The sequence below is a fragment of the Miniopterus natalensis genome, chromosome 5, assembly GCF_054644295.1.
Source record: "Miniopterus natalensis isolate mMinNat1 chromosome 5, mMinNat1.hap1, whole genome shotgun sequence".
NCBI classification, from domain to species: Eukaryota; Metazoa; Chordata; class Mammalia; order Chiroptera; family Miniopteridae; genus Miniopterus; species Miniopterus natalensis.
The window spans coordinates 82405679-82432179 of record NC_142085.1 but is presented as its reverse complement, the minus strand read 5'-3'; the positions used below and the strand labels follow the sequence as shown (position 1 = coordinate 82432179).

The following is a 26501-nucleotide window of genomic DNA, read 5'->3' as shown; positions in this document are numbered from 1 at the left end:
TGTGGTCATTAGCACATTAAATCTCATCATAGTCACCAGCACATTAAAACCCATTGAGCTGTGTATGTATTGTCTCCACGAGCACTAACGACTGGAGGACAGGGGCTGTGTTTCATTTATTTTTATAACCCCCATACATAGAATGTTATCCAACCCACTTCCTTACACAGTGAATTTTTTTTTTTTTTTGAGTGAGTAAATAGAAGCTCTCTCAAAACTACCAATTTCCTTGAATATTCAAATTAAGAATAAGAGGAACCCACATAATTGCATGGGTGCTTAATTTTCCCTTGAAATGGAGCGAAAACTGCAGAGGAGATGGTCAAAAACTACCAATTTCCTCGAATATTCAAATTAAGAATAAGAGGAACCCACATAATTGCATGGGTGCTTAATTTTCCCTTGAAATGGAGCAAAAACTGCAGAGGAGATGGTCAAAAACTACCAATTTCCTCGAATATTCAAATTAAGAATAAGGAACCCACATAATTGCATGGGTGCTTAATTTTCCCTTGAAATGGAGCGAAAACTGCAGAGGAGATGGTCATGCAGGTATATAAGAAAGGCCATGAACAGCAATCGCCCCAGGTGGGCAAGTAAAGGAAGCCCAAAGGGAAAGGGGAGCTGTATTTTTATAACTCTTGCCTTCATTGATCAATTCATCCCAGACAGAGAGCCTCTTAGATCGATTGTTATATTTATGAATTGGCTCAATCTCACCTTTAAATTCCATGTCTAGATTCAACGTGCATTAAGTACTTGAGCAGACTTCCCCCTTTATTCCCTGAGTTTATAAAGAATGGCAAACATCTACTGCCAAGCAATTTAAATAAACAAACAGGGTTCCTACATTATGGAACAAGTTGTCAGAGCAACTTTTACACCTTCCAGCCGCGCAAGCCACGCATTTTATCAGGTAACGAGTGACAGAACTATTTGTGCTAACGGTGACATGCTGCAAGAGCAGCCAGCCTCCTTCTGCGTAAAACAGAGAGTAATTCCAGAGTGAAGAGAAGCCAAGGTCACTTAATAAAATGTAAAATATCTTAAGCGGAAAGTTATTTCATCATTTTTAAGTAACATTCCAAAAACTATCCTAGGATAATAAACTGTTGCTTGGTAGACAATTGGAGAATTCTTCCTTTAATTAATGGAAAAATAACAATTTGTACTTGACACACAAAGGGTGTTGGAACATTATGTGGTTGTCTTCACTAAGTTACACGCGCCGCTTAAAAACCCTGCATCGTTTTGTACACATGCTTTAAACAGAAAACAAACGGATGTGGGAAACAAAGATAAATCTTGGCTCACGCTGCGTCTAAGTCCTCAGAAGGGTTACGAATTGGCAGAGACTTGGAAGGGAAAAAGGGTTAAGCAAACCCTGCCCACATCAGGCATTCAACAAGCGTCCGCTGAGAGGAGGGCCGGGGGAAGGAGGCTTGGGACAGAGGGTCGGGGCCACATCGCAGAAATGGCAGTTGAAGGAAGTGGGGGCTGAGCTATTATCACGAACAGCTGTTCAAAATCCGAATGGGCTGCCTTGGAAGGATGTTCCAGATCCAAGTGACCCAGAGAGGCTGACGGGGAGCCCCCTCCCCCTCCAGATCACAGTCAGCTTCTTTATATGTATCAAGTGGATAGTATGGGGCCTGTTCTCTGGAGATGCTAAGGAGGTCTGGAGTGGCTTTGAAAAGCTCCCAGATGACTCTGATAAGCAGCAAGTTTGGGAAACACAGGACTTGGTAGCCTCTGAGTTTCCTTCTCTCCATGAATCAAAGCCTGGCCCATATCTGCCAGTGGCAGCCCATATAAATGATTCTTACTTTGTAGTTAAATAAGAGATTAAGAAAAGAGGCTTGCAGAAAAAGGGAACTGAGGCCTCAGAATATTACAGGGTCTACCTCCTTCCCACTAAAAGGCCAACTGAGTGTACTGTACAATATGAATAATCTAGGCCAGGTCTTAGAGACAAATAACTACATCCAAATCAGGTCCACAGAATGGATGAGAAAAGTCGAATTGCATCAGCTTAATCCTGCAGCCAGTCAAATCGCCAGCACTGAATTTCTAAGTTGTGAGGACCCGAGGTAGGGAATTCGGCCCCCCTGCACGGAGACACTGTCCTTCACCAAGAGAAAGTTTAGAAGCAAATGGAATTGCAAAACCAAGTGACTCATTTCCCACACACTGCGCCTGCCTCCGGCACATGGGCAGCCCCACCTGGAGCACCTCACATTCCAGCTGCAGACCACTCCCATGCCTGAGACAATTCCTTAGAGAACAGCTGGCAGTGTCTTTTAGTCTCATGTGACAATGGTACTTAATGATAGTAAAAAGGATGGGTCATGCGCATGTCTTTTGTCATACTATGGAGAACACTCTAAGAACATTCTACAAAACAGATTTATTTTTTGCAGCCTTCCCAATTCTAAGCACTCTTCTCTGTGCATGGTTACAACAAATAAACATTTGGTGGATAAATTCATTCCATAGATATTTATTGAGTGCCTACTATATGCTAGGCATTATTCTAAGTACTGGGGATAGAGTAGGACACAAAACAGATAAAATGCTGGCCCTTCTGGAACTTAGGTGAGCAAAACAGTGTTAGATGGAGACAAGTGCTATCAGGACAATGTAGGGACTTGTGGAAGTGGTGTTGGAGAATGGAGGAAAGAGAAATGGTGTGAGTTTGTCACCTAGGAAAAAGGGAGAACGGGTGGACTAGACAAACTTAGTGTAAGTTTGTAGTTACCCATCATGAATTCATAGTGAGCCCAGGCAGTGAGTGAATGAGTGAACTCATAAATCTTTAGAAGAGATCAACAAACCAGAATCTGGACAAAGAAAGTTTGGCTGGCTCTCTTTTTCCCCCCAGAACAAGTAACACCCAAACTAGGACAGTATGTCATTGGACACTTAAAGCAGATTCCTTCTTAGTGGACCTAACATGTCACCTTACACATTGTTGACACTCCATTAAATATTTGCTCTTTACAGAATATTTCTCAAACCTGACATCACATTGACCTTCAAGCAGTAATAGTATTTCAGAACACAGACTTCAAGCCAAGCAGACTGGGGTTCTGGTCCCAGCTCTGCCAATTAACTATTTGTGTGGCCTAACCTCTCTGCACCTCAATTTCCTCATCCACAAAATGGGAATAAATAAAAATAGAACTCACCTCACGGGACCATCTCAAGGATTAAATAGTATGTTCTTTGCCTAATACAGTGCCTGCATTATAGTAAGTATTTCATTAATGAGAGCTACTGTAAGTCTGAGTAAATCAACAGTGGACCTGGGCCAGGGAAAAGATTAGTCTTGATTCAAATTCTTTATCAGATCTGGGTGGTACCTTTGCTTATAGAGCTCAAAATATAGTTTTATTACGCAGTTTTTAAGGATTACTGGCCTCTGTCCAGAAGACCGTTTAGCAAGCCACATGATCTACACCATCTAAGAATCAGTAAATCAGTCACAGAGTGGGGACTATTATGTCCATTGATTAATATAAAAAGGTAAAGTCTTGAACCATAAATCAACTGTGAATCAGTGCCTTAGAGCCAATGTGTTTGTTTTCTTTTAAAAACCCGTGTAAAACACAAATTATCGCAAAGTACATTCCTAGGCCTGGTGAAGAAATGTAAATTTGAGTAAGACAGTACTCTTTTATCAAAACAATAATTGCTAATATTTACCAGTGTCATTGCACTAGGCACTGTGCCAATAACTTTTACAATCAAGAGTTTAATTATTTCTCATCTCAACCCAAGTAGCTGGTGCTATTAGTACAAGTGAGGAAAAAAAGACTTTGAGAGCTTATATGATTTTTTCCTGGGTCGGGCAGTTTGACCTAAAGTGAGATGAGGAATCAAGGCCAGGTTAGGAGCTGAAGGGTCTTGCTGAACAGTGGCGGCCTTGGCCTCTGCCTTCCTGTAGCTTCCCGGAGGTGTTCTGTTCTGGGGGGTGGCGAGGGGACTGGGGGCTTACAATACGGAACAGGTCTATGCGACTCAAGAGTAAGTCACAAGAATTAATAGGAGGGGCTGGATTTGGTATAGAACCAGCCCAGGTTAAGATTCCAAACTGTGGCTGTTGGTATTACTGCGTCCATAGATTTCAAACTCTATCCAGAGGCACACTTGATAATAAAACATTCCATATTGGTCTGAAGAAAGGTTTTACGGGCTCCAAATGGGAGCAGCTCTAGAATGTGAGGTCAGAAAATGTTTCCACTGGAAGAAAAGCTAAAACAATTGACATCAACATGAGGAGCTTAGCCATCCCCAGAAATCCATCCAATGTAAAGATGGTTTGATGATACATTGCAGATGGGGCTCAGGTATTTCTCCATCCTCCACAAGAAGCCCAAAGCATTGGCTGAATTCAATCAGGGATACCCAGGGGGCTTCCTTATCCAGTCAAGAGACCTGAGTCTTCTTCAAATCCAATAACTGTGACCATGAAAAATGTGATGAGGGTGTCAATTAAGTCATCAAAGAACACTGCAATCAGCTCTGTTGTGTTAAAACTGCTGTCTGGGCTGGCACTGTGTCAATAGGAAGAAATATATTAAGAGGTAGGTGGCGTGGGAGATGGGGAGTAGACCCAAACATTTTAAATGCATGACTCTTTATCTGGCACTTTGGAGGGAAAGGATGGCAGAGACCCTCGAGGACTGATTTCAGCTATATCCAAAAAACTAACTCCAAGAAGGGGGAATTTTGTGAGTGAGCAAAGGGTAATCAAAATACCTCGTAAGAAGGTGGGGTCCTTTGTTCTCTTTGCCATTCAAGCTTCTGATTTTCTCTCGTTTCCCAGGGGCACCTGCCTGCCAGGATGATGCACCTTCCTGCTAGATGTCACCCCCATTCATTGGCAAGTTCTGATCCTTCTACCTCCAAAGAGCACCTGTACCTGCCCACCTTTCCCCATCCCCACCCCCAACACCTTGGCCTGGGCCACGCAGCCCCCTCTGGCTTCTTCACTGTCTCCTGACCGTCCACATTGCCCGCCGGGCCGTTCTCCACACTGTCTTCTCAAAATTCTAATGGGCCTTCAACCATTTAGGAACAAAATTTATAGTTTTAGGATGTGTTGTGTAAACATTTGTCTGGCTGTCTAATTAAGCTATTACCAAAAGAAGAAAGGTTCAAGTAAGTAGATTATCTCACCATAAAACCAGCAGAACCAGAAGTAGATGAATCTGTTCTGAATTAGAAGCCCTTAATGCTTTAAGTAATACACACAAAGTTAAATTTTGACAAGATAACAAATTGTAGTCATCACCTAATGAAACAAATGAACCCCGATAATAAATAGATCTCTCTCCACAGTGACTGAATCTATGTTAGAGTGTAATACTCTGCTTTGATTTTTTCACATTGTTGAATTTTCTGTGTGAGTGAAAAATATTGGAAAGGATCAGATTTAAATGTGATCATTCAGTGTAAAATATAACTGTAGGTTTAAAACAGAAATATTGTGTAGAGAAACTAGTTGTGGAAATATAAATCAGACCAAGAAGGAAAGCATAAAAAAATAATGAATAAATTAAGTATAACTTAAAACAAATTCAAGGAATTTTGTTTCAAGGGGGTCATCTTTGAGTTCAACAAGTAGACACCATGAGCCAAGCTCATTCTCCCGAGATGAAAACATCTGTGGACAAGAAGCTATCACTGAAATTAAATGGTGGCAGGCAGCTCTAAGGAACATGTGGAGCTCCGATCCCTTCATGAATCTTGTGACAGACGGATGTGTGGAGATGGCAGGTGGTGGGCAAAGAAAAATACTGGGATGGGGGTAATACGAGGACACAGTATCACCATGTTGGGAGCCTTGGAGCCAGTACACACAATAGCTCTGCTCACCAGAGCACCTGTTTTACTGTGATATAAAAATCAGGTTGTGTACATTTTCCTATTGAACTTTGTTAAATAAATTTTGTAGTAGTCATAAAAATCATTCAAATCTGACCACCTCACTCTCATGCTTCAATGGCTTCCAACTAAACTGAAAATCCTGACTCCCCGACTTGGCCCAGAAGGTTCTCGTGGTCTGACCATGCCCCTCCTTTCCCTTCAGCTAGCTGGCTTCTCAGCCTTCCAGTCCTCGCCTGAAAGAAGCCCTCCCCTACCTGCTCTCAGGAGGCCTAACCTCCCCACCCTCGTTCTAACACAACACTTCTCTTTCCTTCCCCTCCCAAGCTGCCATCATTTTGTTTATTAACCACCCTACCACGTAACCAGGGGACCCCAGATCCTAGCTCAGTGCTGAGCACAGAGGGGTTACTCCCCAGAGGCTGGTTTAGCTTCCTGTGCAGATCACCAAAGTGGATTTACTGGACATGGAGCCTATTCATGCAATGACAAGGCACATATGTGTCAGGACGAAAGGCTGTGTAAACCCTGAACACATGGAGAGGCTCAGCAAAAGCCCAATAAAATAAGTGAGTTAACTGAGGGGCCTTTCATGTCAAACACTCACCTTCGAGGCCTGGCTGTAGATCACATAGCACATTTGCTCTTTAGACAGACAGTAGATGGATGGGAACATTCTTCCTGGGGGCTTTGAAAGATCATCACAAAAGAAAACCCCATTTGCTAAACCTCCGGGGATTACTGTCCTTTCTCCCTGACTAAATAAAATAATTATTTCAAATGAGGGTAGAGGTGTGGCAAGGAACAGTCCTTTTGAGGAGCGATGGTAACAACTGGGCACCACTCCACTTACCAGCACAATATTCTGGTGGCTCTTTCCTGGTACATGGGTAGGTCTGAGCTCCCTCTGAAGATAGACATGTGATTTATCTACCCAGGAAGAGCTCCTTACCCGATGCTGGATAAAATCTAAAACCAGTGTCTGAAAGTCCAAAGTGTTTCTATTTCATTAAAGCATGTAGCTCTCACGACAACCTTTTTATGTAGCTGGAACGAATATCTCCATTTTACAGATGAAGAAGCTGAGGCTCAGAGAGGGAGGTTCAGTTATTTGTCATGGAGGGGAAGCCAAGTCCTGTACAGTCCCTGACACTGTGTCTCAAACACAACAACAGCCAACACTGACGGGGCATCACTGCACACCAGGCTGTGTTAAACACTATGTGACTCACCTCAGTTAGGTTTCACATCCCTTTTGTTTCCCCAACGATGTGGGCTAAGTTATTTCCCTGAGCCACCCAGTCAGTCCTGGGGGACCGAGCGGGACTCAAAGTCTTGTCTTTCTCACTCACTCTATGCGTGATGTTGTTCTTACTTGCGTCACAGCCACGCTAAAAACTAATAAGGTTGTTTATCTCACATATATGAAAACCTCATCATGAATGTTATCAGTTATTTTTAATAGTCCATGAAGCAATGTCAGAGATTTAACATGAGATGCATATTTGGGGATTCAGAGTCTAATAAAGGGCAAATGGACAGAATTAGTCTCCATTTAAAAAGACAGGCCTGTGTGTCCAGGCCCCTGAGTTCAGACACTTACTGGGACTCTCCTGACCTGGGCGGCCCCCTCCCCTCGCTCTTTCCCCACCATGCCTCCCCCCAGGCAGACACCACAGGCCTCCCTCCACCCAGGAGGAAATGAGCTCGAGGGCCTGTCAGGAAGTTGAGCGGAGCTTCGAGGGGACTTCTGTCCTCATAGTAACAGAGGGTGTCTAGGAAGCTGACCAGTGCAGCTGGCTGGCTCTCCCTGCAGCACGCCCGTTGCAAGCCGGTCATCCAAGAGGCACCCAGGCCTCATTTACTCTCCCTCCCTGTGGGTGAAGAGCTTAGTCACCCGTGCCCATCAGCTGGCTCCACATCTCCTTAAGCCAGGTCAGGGTATCTGAGACAAACCACAGCTGGCCATCTCTTCATCTCAGATGATCTCTTCCACTCGTGGTAACACAACCACAACAGCAAAATATCCTGTTTAGTATTTCCCATACGGTATTTCGTATCACCATGCTCATTTTGAAAGCCAGGCGTAATTTATCTTTAATGATTCAAGAAAACAAGAAAGAACACAGTCAACGTAATGCATCTACTGTACCTTAGATTAGACACAGTCACCTCTTTGACTGAAATACTTCCAGTAAGTCTATAAATCAATTGTGTTGACTTTACTTAAATTGAACCCAACTTCAAGGGCTGGTCGTGCATATTAGGAGAAGAGCAGATATTACTCCGTAACCCCTCCCCTCTGACTGTAGCCTAGAGCCTCCTGAGACTGTCATGCTGGTCTTGCCCCCTCTGTCAACCCACATAGGGCTTCCATCATCCCTGGGGGCCCCCAATATGCCTCTCTGCCCACACTTGGGGGTTTCCTCCAGCCTCCCACCTGGGCTGGTTACCGGACAACCAGCTGGACCCTCAGTCCAGACTCCTGCCACAGCTCCCAGGTGGCCCAGAGACAGGTCACGGTAACCTTTTCAAGGTGGTCCCAGCCCCTGATCACTGGACGCAGGCAGACTGGGGGGGTACAGAGCCTCCACACAAAAGTCCCATGGTGTTTGCGGGTGGGGTGTGGGGCTGCCCCAGTGCTAGGAAACACACACACACAAAGCCCTCCAGGAGATATGGTCATGGCACTCAGCCCACCCACGGGCGAGTTAAAACATTAAACTGATGAGTAACTAGGCAATGTTTATACCACAACCCAAGCTAACAGTAGAGCACAGGGGGAAGACGCAGACAGCAAAGAGAGCCCATCTTCCATGCCCGGGATGAAGTCTGTTCCAGTCCACTCACTAGGAGTCACTGGGCAGAACCGGCCCCTGGGGTTCTGACAAAGGTCCAATTGGCCCAATTAAAGTAACTCAGCCCCACCCATGCCCTCTGCCTTCCTGTACCAGGGAGAAAAGGCAGAAAATCAGCCTAGAAAGGAGAAGGGAGGTCACAGTCAAATGTGAAACCACTGCACTTCACAAAAGCTTGCGCCACAGCCCCGTGGGGACTCCATACCCGACCCAGTCAACAGCCAGGGCCCAGTCCTCGGTCACACGGGCAAGACTCTTCTCTTATCTACCAAGATAGCTCCCTTCCCAACATAAACCTGGCCCAAAAGCACTGTTAAGTGAAACCCGTATTTGGGCCCAAGCTCCGACTTCATCCCCTCTTCTCTGCAGATCCCAGCACAGACACAACAACGGGCAGAGAGCAGTCCCTCTCCCCTCTCGGCGCTTCTGGAACCAGCGGATGAGTGTCGTTCCCTTTCCCACCAACAGTGTCAAGCCCTTTTCCCACCTACACGTGCCGAGGGCTAAAACTGGCTTAATCCTGCCCAGAGGGCAATGGAGTGTCAGAAACGTCAACTGCAAACCACCCAGCAAGACATCTGTCAGGAACCAGGGTCAAGTTTGCAGGCTGGGAAACACGGATATTAGAATTTCTGGTAAAGGGAAGGCAGCAAACAGCACGTGGAGTCAGGAACGCAGGCAGCCAGAAGGACGAGAGGCACAGGGTAGCTGACACACGGGGTAAGGCCAGATCACTTGCCCGGTGGGACCTGTCTTAAGTAACTGGCTGTTCCTAGCAGTCTTGCTTCCCACTTTCCTGAGTGGCCTCATCAATCAGTGTAGACCCATGTCTCTACCACTGGTTTCCCCACACGGTGAACACGACTCTCCCGATTCAGCCACTCCTTCAAGTTCACTGCCAAACCAGACACCCATAGCAACGGCAGGGATCTGCCCTTACATGGGCCTTACTCCCAATAACAGTAAAAGAAAGATCTCACTTCTGTGGCCTGAAAGGGGATTGTTAGTTGGAGACAATAACAACTCTCCTGCCCCCGAGACACCAATCCACTAGGCCACCAAAATATCAACAGAAAGAAGCGGACTGTGAATTAGACAAAGAACAGTTCCTCCAAATGAACTAAGGAAGTTCTCACACGCACTGAGCCTGAACGTATTTGGTACTTTTATTTATTTTATTTTTTAATCCTCACCTGAGGACACGTTTAGAGAGAGAAAGGGTGGGGGGAGGGAGAGAGAAACATCGATGTGAGAGAGAAACATCAATTGGTTGCCTTCTGTATGTGCCGTGATCAGGGATGGAACCCACAAGCCAGGTATGTGCCTGACCTGGAATCAAACCAGCAACCTTTCGTTGTATGGGACGATGCCCAAACAATGGAGCTGCTCTGGCCAAGCATTTGGTCCTTTAAATAAGACAGCATAGATAGCAACGGGAAGTTGCTTCTCCGCGGTCCCTTCGGCACTGAGTCATACAATCAGGAGGAAGTTCAGTTTAAACTGGAAGATATTGACTTGAAGCAGAAAACCAGACAAGAGGCCGTTGCCAAAGGAACCAGACACAATTTGTACCATGGACAGCCTGGCTCAAGCTTGATTTTTTTGGAGCAATTACTGCCTTGGTAACTCAAGGAGGCCATGACAACCCTGTACAGATGGGGATGGCCTATGGAGGGGCAGGTCCAGGCCAGCCAGCAGGGCACGCTGTAAGCTCCACCTGGGCTCTACCCTCGACCACACACTCCTTCACCTGGTGGTGCCCTCCTCTGCACCCCAATCACGAAAACTCCTCCCCCCTAAAAAAAACAAGTAATGAACCAAAGAAAGGGAAAAGATCAGGGGCCACACTGGCCTGTGTTCTAAATACCCCCAATGGGGATCAGAATTCTTTAGTAACTTGTGGCTTAGGTGTGGCAGGTACAGAGATCTTGTTCCAAGAAAGAAACCTTCAAGAAGCTCCAGGACCCATTGTTGCAATCAAGAGCAGCAAACCACTCGGCAGTTAAAAACACTGTGGGTACCTGCTTGTGATTTAGGCAGCCTTTCCCAGAACAGACCAGGGGCGCTGTATCCAGGCTTCATTTTAACCAATTCTGCTGAGAAAAACACCAGCGTTCAACCTAGCTGAGTCAAAGCCATGTGCTCTGGTTACCCAGTAACATGCAGCTGGGTTAGACGCTCTAAAATGATTAAACCCTGGAAAAGGGAAAGCACACAAAGTGAGAGTTCTGGATATGCCCCCCCACCCCCACCCCACCACCACCACCCCACCCCCCATCCTGAGGAAACTAAAACACCAGCACCCAGGGAGTGTGAGAGTGACTTCCTACAGCGAAGGGGGCCCTCACCTGCACTGCATTCTGGAGCTGCCTTTATTTGTGCTGTTTGCCATTGAATTAATACTTTACAAAGGAAGTCACTAAGCAGTCCTGAAGGGCAAGGGGTTAAATATTTATAAAGGCTCCCAACATTGACAAACTCACTTTCCCCAAGATACACTCAACATGTCCATGCTCTGTGTCCTCAGGACATGACCACCCTGATTTCACAGAAAGAGGAGGTGGGGTCTCTGATTTACATTGGCAAAGACCTCACAGGAGCAGATCCAAGAGAACTGGCCCCTGGGGACAGTCCTTCCAGCTCCACCAGCTCCTCGGGGGCGCTCAGTGAGTGACTGAGCCTGTCTGTGCCTGGTCCCCACCCTTTTAAAATGGGACTCAGTGATAGTAGCTGCCTCATAGGCGTGTTGAGGGGATGAAGAGCTCATGCAGAAAAGGCCTGAGAACAGAGCCCAGCACACAGTGAGCACTGTGTGAGTTGCTATTCCTGTGGTTGGTTAGGGTCTTATTTAGTCAGCAGGGATTAAATGCCATAGCAGTGTCCGAGCCATTGACGCTGTTTCAGACAGAACGAGACGAAAAGGAAACACTCTCTTCAGTGTTTATCAAATGATATCCCAAGAAATCACACTTATTTAAAACACAGTTAATCAACAGAGACTATCTGCTAGACTTTTTGAAGGACACAATGTATTATAAAGCAAAGTTCCTACCCTCTAGGAGCTTCCCACTGGGTTGGGGAAATGGACACGCATAGGGAACCGCAGGCAGCCCAGGTAAGTGCCAGCTGGGTGAGGCCACAGCGTAAGCAGACTGATTTTAGGACAAACATCGTGGAGACGGGATCCAAGCTGGGCTTTGGATCCTCTCACTGAGAGACGGAGGATTTAGGGACAATACTGGAAGTGGGGTGAGCAACACCCACAGGGACATCTCGAATCTGAGATGAAGAGACTAGGGTGCTTAGGAATCTAAGGCCTAGTCAGGCAGCCTCAGCTCAAGTCCTCCTTCAACCACATACTAGCTGTGTGAGACCTTCCATGGCCAGTCACTTAACCTCTTTGTGCCTCAGTTTTCTAATTGGTCCCCCTCACAGGTACTGTCCTGGAGACTGAGTAAGATGAAGCACATAGGAGCTTGACACAGTCCCTGGCACACAGTAAGACTCCGGTGAGCAACTGTGAGATACTGAGCAGTGTTAAAGGGGGCTGCCAAGAGATCCATCTCTGTGGAAGAGATCGAAGTGAAGCTGGAAAGTGGTGCAATACAATGTTGAAGGAAGCTCAGTTCTCATTCAGGGAGAAATCTGAGTCTCCCGAGAAGAATCCCTGTTACAATGGTTCACCTGGCAGCTCTGGGCAGCTGGAAAGAAGGTGAGAGAATCTGGGGACAGGAGTGCAATAATAATGTCCCAGGGTCCACGTGTGAGTGGTAGGGGCTGGGCCGTGGCAGTTGTCACAGAAATGGAAGAGAAGGGCTGGTGTAAGGGACTGGATTAGGTGGCTCAAAGAGTGGGTAGAACATGAGAGAAGTCAAAAACACTACAAATTGCAACGTGGTAGCCCAGATTAGGCCCTGGAATAGATAAAGGACATTAGTGGAAAAAACAGGGAAATCTGAATAAAGACTGGAGTTTAGCTAATGATATTGTGCCTGTGTTGATGTTAACATCAGAGGAACTTCCCTTAACTCTGAAATGTGTGTGTCAGTCATGGATTCTATGTGGGGACGTGAGAAATCTGAGCAGCAGAAGCCCTGGAATATATCCTGTCACCAGGCGGTAGATGGAATTAATGTGTCAGGCAGAGAGGTTACAACAGATCATCTCTAGGGTCTCTTTAAACTGTGAGCTTCTGGGACCTTTTTACAGAACTTAGGTTGTTATGCTCGAATAAGCTAATGAGGCATCCCTTAGCTATATGAGGTGTTGGTTATGTGCTGGAGCTGGTTGGTAGCAGTTCATCAGAGAGATGACTGTTACATTTTCAGGAATTTTACAAACCAGCTGTTAAACACAGTCATTATTAAAAATGAAATGATGTAAACATACAAGTAAATTAATTCTAATTAAAGCAAAATTAATAAATACTCAAAACTCATCACTTTCTAACAATTTTATTACATTTCCCTCTTAAATATGTTCTTGAGGTTACTCAGGTCTACTGTGACTGCTCCATGTTTGGTGACTTCACAATGGTAGCCTGAAATCAACCAGAGTGGGAGTTATTTACACCAAGGAAATGGGCAAATGCTATGAACCAGGGGGGTTTTCTATGGAGAGCCTATTGTCAAATGTTTACCAGCAACCCAATGGACATTTGTGTCCTTCAAAGACAAAGAAAAATGGGGAACTGTATTGTGCTGGAGAAGGGAAGGGGGGGAGAAGAGACAGTGAGAGGGTAAAGAGAAGGCAGTCAAGGAGATAGTGGGCGAAGCGGGGGAGAAAATGGGGTAAAGGAGAGCGGGGGGGAAGGAGATAGAGGAAAGGGGGGAAGAAATCAAGGGGGAACACAGAGGAAGAGGAGAGAGGGAAGAAAAGACAAGGGAAGACAGAAAGGGAAAATTATTGCATTTATTTAATATCCTAAGGAAAACAATGGCTCTGCATAAGCAATTATTTCAGATAACCAACATTTAAATTCTTCTTCTGAAAATCTTTCTACATGTATTACTCATACATCCGCCTTCTGAGGCAGAGGCTACCAATATAATCCAGTATGTTGTCGATGACGTAGGTCAGCCCAGTGAATGGATGTCCCCTTGAGCTGCATTACTCTGCAGGCCACTCACACGCACAGAGCTCTTTTCTCTTAGATAAATGGCTCCGACCCTCTGAGCTTTTTATAGGTTCTCTGTCAACCCCTTACTCTCAGGCTGTCAGCTGTCACTTCTAGAGGTTCTCCCAGTGCTTACATGTAACTGCCTAGCTTGTTGCTTCTAAATCATAGTGAAATGAAGAAGAAAACCAAACTCCAGAGAACTGTGGCTGAAGTTAAGAGTCAACAAACTTGCTATGTTGTTCACCTGAAACTAATACAATATTGTATGTCAACTGTAGTTGAGAAAAAAATTAATTTGCATGTGAAAAAAATACACACAAAAATGCCTATGGCTCTCTCCAATAAATAGAGAGCAGCTCCTGACGCTCTCAAAGGTACCCACCCTGCTTTCCTTTAGGTTCTTTGCTATATTCCAAATGTTTGAGGTTGGTGACCTCCGGATAGATGGGGTTTCATTAAATGCAGAGAACATTCCATTGAGACAAACTAAAAAATAAAGCAAACAGAGCCAACTTGAACTCAATAAGAAATCGTGTTGTGCAGGTGAGAGTCACCAGCACAGACACCCTGCCCTGTTGCCAGGCTCCTTCCTTCCCCTGAGGCAGGGGCAGGGCCCCATGGCCCAGCTCCAGGGCTGCCTCTCTTGGAGTCCACAAAGCCCTCTGAGCAGCTGGGCCAGGCGGCCACCAGCAACGGGCAGCAGGAAAGGAGGAAGCTGGGAGGGGCAGCCCTACTTTCCAGCACAAATGCTGGCCTCAGCTAGGGTATCTACACTCACTGACACTCCCCTTCCACATCCCGAGAGAGGCAAGGAGCAGAAAGGCCCTGGGACATGAGCAGGGCCCTGGCATAACCGGGCAAGACGGCAGTCGGGGAGAAACCATCGATGGCCCCGATGGACAGGTGCCCCGATGGACAGGTGCCAGGACCAACCGCAGCGCTCAGCCTGCAACCCACTTGCACTGCATCTGACGTGACGCTGGCCCCTCCTGAGCACAATGCCAACCTCCAGGAAAGACAGGTCTCTTTCTCTGGCACTAAATTCTGCAAACAAGGAAAGTACTGAACTGTTCATTGAATTCACTGGATAAAATAATGTGCTTTGAAAAGATAAAAATCTCCTTTATTTTGTAGGGTTTTGTTTTAAAATATTCTGATAGCAACATGGAAGTTCTAATTCTTAGGCCTGTTGCCTGTCTACCCAGGCTGTCGCATAAAATTTTTTTAAATAACTATAATAGAACAACAAAGCTATATCAGAAATAGAAGAAAATTCTAAAAATTACCCTCCTTGCACTAAATGTTTAACTTGTAAAGAAAAAAAGTGTTCTAATATTAAAAATAGAAACTCTAAGAAGAATCTCATTACTTCATAGTTATAATTTATGCCTGGAAACATAGTAGGCCCATAACAAAAATGTATTTGGTGGCTGGCCAGATGGCTGACTGGATGCTACTAATGACAGGGTAGTCTGAAGTTGACTGGCCTTCCTTAGGACTTCAGCCAGCAGAACTTGTCCAAAACTATATTTGGGCCTGATGCAGAAATACAGCTAGTCAAGTAAAGTCTTCTCTGAAATGAAATCTGAGTGTCTTCACTTTGAGCTGGAGCCTATTTTAAATACTCTTGCCTAAAGGCAAGTTCAGACCAGTCCATCAACTAGCCAATACTTGCTGATCGTTTATAGCTCGTGAGCCATTGCGCCAGAAAAGGGAGGTGGAGTATAGTAAGCGAGACGGGAAGGCCCCACCCAACATTAAAACACACTCACCAGCCCGGCCGGGCGTGGCTCAGCAGTTGAGTGTCAACCTAGGATCCAGGCGATCGGAGTTTGATTCCCGGTCAGGGCACATGCCCAGGGTGTGGGCTGCAGCCGATCAATGACTCTCTCATCATTGATGTTTCTATCTCTCTCTCTCCCTCTCCTTTCCTCTCTCTGAAATCAATAAAGATATATTAGAAACAAAACAAAAAACCACACACTCACCAGAATCTATAATAGACCCAAGTATACAAGGTCCCTTGGTTTGTGACTAGAGTGCTGTGGGGAGAGGACGATCTTTTCCATGAATGGTGCTGGGTCAACTGGATATCCTGATGGGAAAGCAAAGAATCTTGTTGCTTACATGATATCATACATGAAAATAAATGTTAGATAGAACGCAGATCTAAATGTAAATGATAAAGCAGTGAAGCATCCAAAAGACAGCATAGGAGAATATCATGACCTTTGAGCAGACAAAAACTTCTTAAACAGGATGCAGAGTACACTAAAAGCTGATAACCTGGACAAGATTAAGAACATCTCTTCATCGAAAGACACTAAAGATTTAAAAAAGTGAAAAGGCAACTCACAAAGTGAGAGAAAACACTTGCAACACATATTCTGACAACAGACTGATTATCTGGGGTGTATGTGTAAAGATTGGTATCAGGACATACAAAAACAGTAAGAACAAGACTGGCAACTCAATCCACAATCTATCGGTTTTTTTAATGGGAAAAGAGTCGAACAGGCACCTCCCAAAGGGAACACCCAAAAGGCCAATAACCATACGAAAAGGGGCTGGACTTCGTTAGTCCTTAGTTAGTGCAAATTACCACCACAATGGGACACTACTATACACCTAACAGAGGGCCGTAAGGAAAAGATAAAATACCAAATGTTGGTGACAATGCAAAACAACTGGACTTTCATTACTTCAGTGGGAATGCAAGTCAGTACAATTACTTGGGAAAATCGTCCGGAATATCTAGGGAAGCTGAACAGAACCCATAAACCAGTAATTTCACCACTACGTGTATAACCCATAACTCCAGTCTGCCCAGTCTAATCATGAGAAAAAGTCAGACAAATCCCATTTGAGGGGCAATCTACAAAATACCTAAACAGCACTCCACACAACCGTCAAGGTCATTAAAAACCAGGAGAGTCTGGGAAACATAACTAAACGCAATGTGGTGCCCTGGATGGAATCCGGGAACAGAAAAAGGGCACTAGGTAAAAACTAAGGAATCTGATAAAGCGTGAACTTTAATTAGAAGTAATGTATCAATATGGCTCGTTAATTGTAACAAATGTACCGTACTAATTTAAGATGTTACTAAACAATGAAAATGGCGGTGGAGTATATGGGAACTATCTTCAACATTTTTCTGTAACTCTAACCATCTTTTAAAAATTAAGTTTATATTTTTTAAAGTGGGCCTGGCATAGCATGGGGAAGGCCTGGGGTGCGTTGAGGGTTGGCTGAACAGGGGCAAAATGAGAGAGAAATGGGAGACATCTGTAATAACAGACACTGTAATTAACAATAAAGTATTTTTTAAAAAGCGGGCCTGGCAGAGGTGGACAGAGGGGCTGACGGATGGATACTGGAGGGACAGACGGGCAGCACAGGGGCTGCGGGAGGGTGGACAGCGGTTGGGGTGGCTGACGGATGCAGAATGGAGGGGGTGGCTCTGGGGAGCAGGCCAGTCAAACACTCTGACCACGAGGGCGAGAGCTGGGATGGGCACCTGGGACTTAGCAACGTGGAGGGCGCGCGCCTCTCAGCAGTGACACAGCAGCGGGCTGACAAGGGAGCAGAGGGGACAAAATGGGGACAAAGGATATAGACAAGCTGTCTTCAAACCTGGCCAGAGAGAGGAGAAAGGACGGAGAGCTCTGGGGTATGTGTGCCCCGCCACTTTATGGAGGTGTGATTCCCACATCCAAGCCTCACACGGAGGAAGCGGGTGAGTCAGCGTCTTAGTCACAGTGGCTGCCTTGAGGATTTGGATTTCACTGTACTCGGTGTCCCATTCTTTCACTGTCTTAAACTGCTCTATGCAAGGCAGTTTATGCAAGGTGTCATGATCAATAGGCCAGTTCTTCGTCTTCTCCTTCTCCGGAGTAGTAAGCTAACTCAAGCTTGAGCCCTTCACTTACTAAACACAGCCCACTCGCCCCCTCTGAAGTCTAACCTGGGCCTCTCCTAGAGGTTTGAATGCTGTGAGAGCCGTAGGCTAGCTTAGGTGGTAGTCTGTTTACCCAGGTACACAAGCGGTTTCATTACCACCCATAAAAACTGCTCTGGCATGAGATTATAAAATACTGAACCATCGGGGGTTTGATGAAGAAATGGAATATTCTAGCTCAACAAAAGGCACTTGTCTAGCAAAGAGTGTGTGTTATTTCTGAGTTGTAATATTTGTAGGGTGTCTTCATCGTAGCAAGCATAATCATGTTTCAGCACCAAATCCATGACTCACTTTCTTGTCAGAGCTTCCACACCCCAGGACAAACAGGAGAAAAACCAGCTGACTACATGGAATTGTTATGTAGGGTAGTGGCTCACAAGAACTAAGCAGAGAAGACATTTTTGCCAATCTGAAAACTCAACACCTTACTCCCTTCGCGTGAATCAAATTTGATTTAATATTAGCAGAAATGAATGAAGCAGGGTGTCAGTCGCTACTGACACATGAGATATAAAAGATATCAACCGGTGACTGACCACAGCGCTCTGCTCAGAACAAAAGCAGCCTTTACCAGGAGCAGAACAAGTTGTTAAAGGTTTTTCACATTTTATTTAGAAGAAGCTTGATTGCTTCTGCCATGCCAAAGGTAATAGCTGGCACTTTCAAACATGTAGAATAAAATACCTACTCCGTATCCTCTGGCTTATTTCAAGTGAGTTTCTAACTTTTAACCTCAAAATTCCATCTAAGTGGGTAGATGGAGGGGCTCTAACACTGAGGGCTGGTGCGAACCTGGCCATTGGTGAAAAAAGTAACATGCTCAGGGGGATATATACTTGAGAACTAATGGATTTGAATTTTTTGAAAGAGCTTACCCCTGTAAATGGCCTCTCTAAGGAAAAATGGGATCCTGTAAATTGTTAAAGATGAAGCATATTTGAAAATGTATCAAATACATTAAGCAGAAAAGCCCTGCCCGCTGTACAGGCCACACACGCTAGAACCCATGGAAGCCATCAGGCAGTGAAGGTGAGACCCATGCTCACGGTTTCCGCGAGCTATTTCCAAGTCGGGGTCTCCCTCTTCTTCTTCCCGGCAACCTAAACTTGGGCAGGTGCTAAGTCCCTCTGAGCCTCGGCTTTCTCATGTAAAAAAATGAGATAACTACTTACATCAAAGAGCTTTTGTGTGGATTGAATGGGATTATCTGATGGCACTCGATGAATTCTACATCACACAAAATAAACAGCTATTACAAAGTGGAATAAATTCTGCTTTTCACTTCCTACAAAACTGTCCATGAGAAATCTTCATTTCTTTTTCCTAGCCTGTCATCCTAGTTCTAAATCTAACTATAAAGGGACATTCCGGGAACAAATTTCCCAGTGAAAATTAATTTGTTCAGCACTGATTTATCCAGCCTCTTATTTAGGTTAATTTGTAGCCTTTACGTTTTTAAAAATTTTATTTCCTAAAGCTGCTGTGATTTTACTTCTCAGATGCTCATTTTATATCTCAACACAAATGTTCCTCAAGTTAAAATAAATACCACTATTAGTCAATTATGAGCTGCCAAGCGAAAGGACAAATAAGAACAGGAAAGGCCCCCAACAGCCAATATTATAAATTACATGCAGAAAGTGTTTAAGTCAAATATGCCAGCTCTTGAAGGTTCCCCCAATTAAAACAGAAATGAAGGCAGAGAGGGTAGCTAAGAGCATCTGTACTTGTCAGTGGTGCAGAGGCACTGGGGCTGCAAAGATAGCCAGGCTCTGCCCTCTCAAAGCTGTAAATGGGGGTGGGGGGGACGCTGGGGGTGGAAGGAGACACGATTATAGAAAGAGAACCGAGGTGGAAGTAAGAAAAAGCCAGCAAAGGCCTGTGAGCCTGCTGGCGAGAAGGCATATCAGAGAGGCTTCCTGGAGGAGACAGCACAGGGTGAGCCCAAAGAGAAGGTGGGGAGGGAGGGAGAGATGATGCTGGCAGAGAAGCAAATGCGAGAGGGCTCCTCCCTGCCCTGATTAGGGTCTCAGTTCATCACTGAAGAAGCAGGGCGGGGTCAGTGGCAAGAGATGACGCCAGAGAGGTGGGTGGGTCAGTGCCCTGAGCCCTAGTCACAGGCTAAGGTACTCACGCTTTATCCTGAAGGCCATGGGGAACAGCACGCTCTTGCCTGGATTTTAGAGACACCCGCAGTGTGGAGGGGGCTCTGAGTCACCATGGAGACTGAGATGAAGGCTCAGAGGAAGAGGCCCCGCCCAGCAATCAGACAGGACAGGGGCCCATCCTGACCCAGCCCCTCCAGCGAGATGTGGCCTCCTCACGAGGGGCTGCTGCTCAAGCACTCCCCGCCTCAGTTTCTTTACCGACCTTAAAGAGTTGATGAGCCCATGCAAGGGTTCAGTGAGAGCTCAGGATGGGCAGGGCACGCGGTGGGAACTTAATAAACGGTGCTGCAGGGATCGGTGGTAGCACCTCGGCCACGTGACTCTGGAATCAGCATGATCTGGCACAAGGTCCAGTACCACCTTCTGGGATCTCAGTGTCTTCCTCTACACCACGGGGAAACGAAGACGATGCCACCATTGTGAGGTCTGACTGCAGGCGATAAAACACATAAACCACACGGCCTCAGGGAGAGCTGTACTGGGGCAGAAAGAGTAGGACCAGCAGCGAGAGCAGGGGGCTGGCCATAGCAGCCGTACCTCAGTGCTCGCAGCAACTTGAGGGAAACGAGACTGCCGTGGTTATTGCCATAATACAGGGGAGAAATTCTAAGGGGCTGGACAAAGCAGGGGCCGAGAGAAGTTAAGGAATTCGGTTCCAGAGCCATAAGGAGCAGCCACGAACGAGACTTCATGACCGCTGCGTGTCACGGGCAAGGGAGAGGCGAGAGAGAAGGGTGCCAGCGGGTCTTCGGCTGGGCCATCTGTGGACCACAGAGGGAGAAAGTGAGGCTCAGAGAAGTTAAAGTAGCTGCCTAATCTCTAACTACCACTAAATGCTGGGGCCATGAAGCAACGTCAGGTTCATCTAGCCTCAAAGCACGTATTCTGTCCACCACCGCCTCCACACTGAATTCCCCTGACCTCTGTTCCAGGGGAAATGTGCTAAGTACACTTTTCTATTCTTCCTTTTATTCATAGGCTTTTATTCAGAGACTTTGCACATGTTTAATTTATTCCTTAATATATTACAGATTGACTTTATGGAGGCTTTTTTAAAGCAGTTTTGTTTAAAACACTATTCATGCTCAAATACCTACACAAATGGTGTTCCACCAACTAATCCACAAGCCAAATTCTAAGCAGCAGTTTCTGCCTCTGGCTGAGGGACCCACAAAGCAGCACCACAGGCTCATTTAATGGTGTAGAGAGGGAGTCTGGATACAAAGCAAAGGCCTGAAGTTAAAACAAGAGGCCTGACCCAGGTACAAGAACAAGCCTGCTGACAGAGGTGTCCCCATGCAGGCACTATAAGTCAACTTAGAAGTTACAACAATCACACCTGGCAGGTGGACAAAAGATGGGGTTCACAGCAAGAACCAGGCCTGTCCTGCCTCAGAAAGCAGTACGGGACAGTGGCTAAGGTCCCATCTGACTTCCTAGATAATCCCTGCTCAGCCACATCCCACCTAAGGGCCCTGGAACAACTTCTAGACTTCTCTGTGCCTCAGTTTCCACATCCATAAAATGAAATATCAGAGGTTGTTACTAGGATTACATAAATCATACCTGGTACATAGAAAGCACTCAATAAATGTCAGCTAATTTTATTACATATGTTTATACTTTTCCCTTTTTGGAGCAGTATTTTTTTTAATCTTTCTTTTTTTTTCAATTACAGTTGACATACATCATTATGTTAGTTTCAGGTGTACACCCCAGTGACCAGACATTACATAACTTAATAAGTGATCACCCCAGTAAGTCCTGCACCCATCTAGCATGACCCCTAGTTATCAGAATATCATTAATTATATTCCCTATGCTGTACTTCACAGTATTTTTAAAACTGCAGGTCACGGTCCAAAAACGTGTTATGAAATCAATCTAGAGGGTCACAACCAGCAACTCTAGGAAATGAAATAGAACAGAATATCAGATTTCAACATTAATTAATAAAGTCACATTGTATATTTCTTCCATAATTTTTTCTTTAGTGTACACAGTAACATTAGGTGGTGCTGTGTGGCTCTGCTCATACATCCATGTGTCTGTGGATGTATCAGGCCACAATCGAAAGGGTTCTTATTTCTATGGGTCACCATCAAAAAAGCTTTGAAAAACACTGATTTACAGCCCGAGGATGGTAGGGAGTCAGGATAGATGAAAAGGCATAAGATGCCAGAAACCACTTTTTAAAATGCAGACGGCTGCAGCAAAGGAAAGCCTCCTAAATGGACAGTCCGGGTAACAACTCAGGAAACACCCTCCATGCTCAAGCTTGTTTATGGTGAAGCTGCCCTGGGCATTTCGATATTCCGAGGTTAACAATAGGCTTTTATTTCCAAAGCAAATGAAGTTGCGTAACTGGAAGTGTAGGTGTTATCTGGATGCTGGGCAAGATGGGAAAAATTGCCCAGTAAGTCATTTTGCAATACTGGTCCACGTAGACGCTGTGCCAGATTTCAAATGCTCTTAAAACCCGTCAGGGTTTAGAAGAGATAAGAAAATGTCTTAAAACAGAAAGCCTTCAATGTGGATATATTGATTTAACCTAACAGTTTCATTATAATCAGATTCCTAGGTGAAAATTTAACGACTTGTACAAGAAGGTGAATGGAAAATAAATATAAACACAATAACTAAGCATTTTAGAGTCTATAAAAGCATTTATCTGTGTATCCAAAAGGCTGTAAGATGTGGTGTGAAACCATCACCTTCAACTGGGAGAGGAGGGCGAGGCCACGCTCCTGCCACTCCTGTTTTCCTAAAGGGTTCCTGGAACCAAGCCGACCTACTCAGCCAAAACTGATGTCCTTCCATCTGGTTTTAGGCTCTGCTCCAGGTTCCCAGAATTCCCTGATCAGATACCCAGCCACTTTCAGGGCTCCTCCCAGTGGGGGACTTTGCCACTAGTCTGAACCAAAGGCATGGTTAAGGGGTGGCAGAGGCTGTGGACAAAGACTGGACATGCACGTGGACACTACCCTTCACCAGGTGGACTGCACCAGAGGTGGGAAGCAAAGGGAGGCCCAGGGCAGATCCTCCCAACCACACTCTAGCTCTGAGCTCTGGGAAGTCTGAGAATTCAAAATCTAAACCTAACCGTCCAACCATTCTGAAGATGTTACCAAGGTAGGTAGGTAAATGCTCCTTTGTTAGCTTAATTCGTAACTTTAAAATATTTAGACATGTGCTATGAGGGCCTCCATCTGTTCTCTTGCATGAGACCCTGCAGAGTTCCAGGCAGGCCTGGGTTCAAACCCCCCACCTCCAACCCCTGCCCCTTACCAGCTAGGTGAGCTGGGAAAGCCTCTTCATCTTTCTGTGTCTCAGATTCCTCATTGGTAAAACAGAGATACTAACAGCACCCTCTTCGTAGGATTGTTATAAAAACTAAATGAATGAGCACATACAAAGTGCCTAGAAGAGCACCTAGTACCTAATAAACTCTCCTCAAATCTTGTCTCTACATTATTTTCCATAAGAAACTGGTTGGCCAATGCAAGCTTCTAGCTAAGACCACAGCCAGGAAGTTCTAGATAAGACCACAGCCAGGATGTGTACTTCTTCTTTCCCACTCCTTTCTAATTTTAAACACCATGCTTTATGCCACTCCAAAACATCATTGCTTTCTACTCTGTAAAGGACACGCCATCGAACTGCTGGCCTGCCTGATAAAAGTTCTTCTGCAATTAAATACATGTTCACACCCCTCTCCCCACCAACTTGACTGTTAGCTCAGGCCTCTCACCAATTTGAAGTCTGGCAAATTGGCTTTGTGTCAAGTTCATGTGATAAACATTTGAAAACATTACCAACTTTAAATGTTAAAAAAAGGGCATTTCCTAACCTCCATATTCATGAGATTCAGAGCTATGAGCCAGGGTAGGTCCTTGATTCACATATCACAGGCTGAATACTTGAAGCTGTCAGCAAGCAGAGGCTACCAGACCAGAGAGCCTAAGCTGAAAATAGAGCCCTCCCAGTGGACAACTAGAGGGGAGAAGACAATCCTTTATATGGCTACTTATGAGTCCACACGCTTTCTATTATTAAATGAGGTGTGCCATCAGCATTATAATTACAAATTGCCAACAGCCTTCTCAGTGATTTATATTCCTTCAGTCTAAAGTGACAGAACAAGCAACTTGAAGAGAAAAGCTTGCCACGTTTTAATGGAAGGGGGCAGCTCGTAGCATCTCGTAGCATTTCACCACAAAACCTATCTTTCAAATCAAAGCTGTTCGTTCTACCCGGCGCTGGAGGTCTCAAACGGGAGGCGAGAAGTGCAAAGATTCAAGGTCATATTGACCCTTTAAAAAATATGCCTACATGTTCGATACAGTGATCAATGCTCCATTTTCCCAGTTATTCTGAAGAATTTTTAAAATATACGAACTGCCAACCTACAGAGAGGCTGGAACTCCTTCTCGTTGCCCAAGCTCCATCTAATTAAGTCTCCCGTAAGAGGAGCATTGCCAAAGCATTGTTCACGTCAACGCCAGCTTTCCTATTAACTCAAATCTTCTTCAAATTCAAAATGGAGTATCAAGGCCAGTGTGAAATAAATGGAAATTAATTGGATTCTACAGAGGCAAGACAGAGCATCTCTGCCCGTCCAAAAGTAATCCCATCTTAAATCAAATATATTGTTTCTTTGGAGAGTTTTGCCAACTTCCTATTTTGAAAAAACGCATGAACGCTTCCAATGTTGGCCAGTTTTTATTTATGCAATTAAAATATATATTTTTACAAGCCCATGAGTCATATAGTCAAGCTTCCTTATGTCATAACCATTCATCAGTAGTCCATAAGGAGAGTGCTGTGTCCTTGTGTGGTGAGCATGTTGCGGGAGATGCGTGCTCACAATAGGCCACACAATGTGTGGAAAACAGAATACCTCAGGCCAGTGCAAAAGCCAGTGAGTTCATCTGGTTTCCATTTTTACTGAGGAGGGTTTAACAGTTGCATGGACACAAACCTCGCTTTAGCTTAGAAGCCATATCCTAAATTAGTCTTCCTCATTCCTGCACCCTTTCCAAACTCCACTCGCTAAGGAGAAGTAGAATACTTCGCCTTAAATTACCGATATTAAGGGCTCAAATGGAAGGTCATGCTGGCTTTGGTCATTTTTCTAGCCTACCTCTGTTACAGCTTATTCTAACTATTTCTCCTGGGTCAGGGTGGTGTGCACCACCCAGCCCCTGGCTGTGGGAGGTCAGGGCGCCCTGGCCACCCGCTCAGCTACCTTCCTTCCACCCAGGCCCCATCCCGCACCCATCAACAGGGGTAACTGAGCTCGGGCAGGAAGCAAGAAAGCTGCTTCGACAAAGCTCAACCTGTGCAGCTCTGGTAAACCAAAGGGCGATTTACAGGGGCGCGCTGGTCTGGCTGGAAAAGGGAAAGCGTTCCTCTCCTGATTTTGATGCAGAATTTCAGGAACAGAGAGGGCCTCTGTCATCCCCAGAACCTCTCCTTTCTGTTTCCTTTCCACAAAAGCCGGGGCTACCAGGATCCCAGGAGCGAATGCCATTCTCCGTGGGGTTCGGCGCAGCTGGGGTGAGCCCCTCCGAGCCCCGCTTCTTTCAGCAGCAGCTGGAGCCTAGAAGCCCCCGGGGCTGGAGAAGCGCATTACGCTTCGCAAGACCTAAGCCCACACCATCACCTGCAGCCACCAAGGGGCCCGCGGCTCCCCACAGGCAGAGGCGACCCACTCGCTGCTCCCCGGGGCCAGGAGCCGCCCTGGAGCGAGAGGGCGCTGGGTCCCCGGGAGTCAGGACCGTGCGCGCCCGGGAGCTGGAGCCCTGGAGAATCCCCGGCGGGCACCTCGGGGAGGGAGGCCCGCGCCCGCGCCCAGGTACCTGGCAGCCGTACAGCTGTCCCAGCTGCTCCACGATCCACTCCTCCAGCACGAGCCGCTTCCGAAGCTCCTTGCGATCGTATTTCACGGTCACTTTTCCCTGCTGGTGGCGACGCTGCTGCTGCTGCTGCTGCTGCTGCTGCTGAGCCTGCCCCGCAGCGGCTGCGGGGGCCACGGGCGCCGCGTCCTCGCGGGAGGAGCCCGAGCCGCTGCTGGAGCCCGGGCTGCCGCCCCGGGGGCTCTGGAAGAAAACCCGCGCGCCCCCGCCGCGGGCGCCACCGGCCGCCTCGCTGCTGCCCGTCGCCACCGACATGTCCCCGTCGCCGCCGAGTGCGGCCGGGAGGAGGCGCTGCTACCCCCGGGGGCCGGGCAGCCGCATGCGAGGGGCTCCCGCACCTGCTCCGCGCGCACGCCGGCGCCGGGCTCCGCGGAGGGCGGGAGGCGCAGGGCGGGGCCGCAGCCTCGGGGACGCGGCCGAGGACCCCCTCCGTCCAGCGCCCCCTCCGTCCGGCCCGAGGCCGATCTGGCGCCTGGCAGGCAGCAGCCCCGGGCGTGGGAGGTGCGCGCGCGGAGGCGGGGGTGCGCGCGCGGGGGTGGACGCCCGCGAGGACAGGCGTGGGGCCGGGGCCAGGGCTGGTCTTCT

At 46.5% G+C, this 26501-nt stretch overlaps 1 protein-coding gene and 1 pseudogene across 1 annotated transcript in view; one reads left to right on the top strand and one right to left on the bottom strand.

Moving 5' to 3' along the window:
- PPP1R14C (protein phosphatase 1 regulatory inhibitor subunit 14C) overlaps positions 1 to 26171 on the bottom strand; it is a 57694-nt gene extending 31523 nt beyond the window's left edge. The window contains exon 1 of the mRNA XM_087817201.1: positions 25860 to 26171. Coding sequence (XP_087673327.1) covers positions 25860 to 26171 — 312 coding nt within the window. The remainder of the gene's footprint in view (positions 1 to 25859) is intronic.
- On the top strand, positions 5659 to 11421 carry LOC107535955 (small nuclear ribonucleoprotein G pseudogene; annotated as a pseudogene).
- Positions 26172 to 26501: the final 330 nt, after the last annotated feature.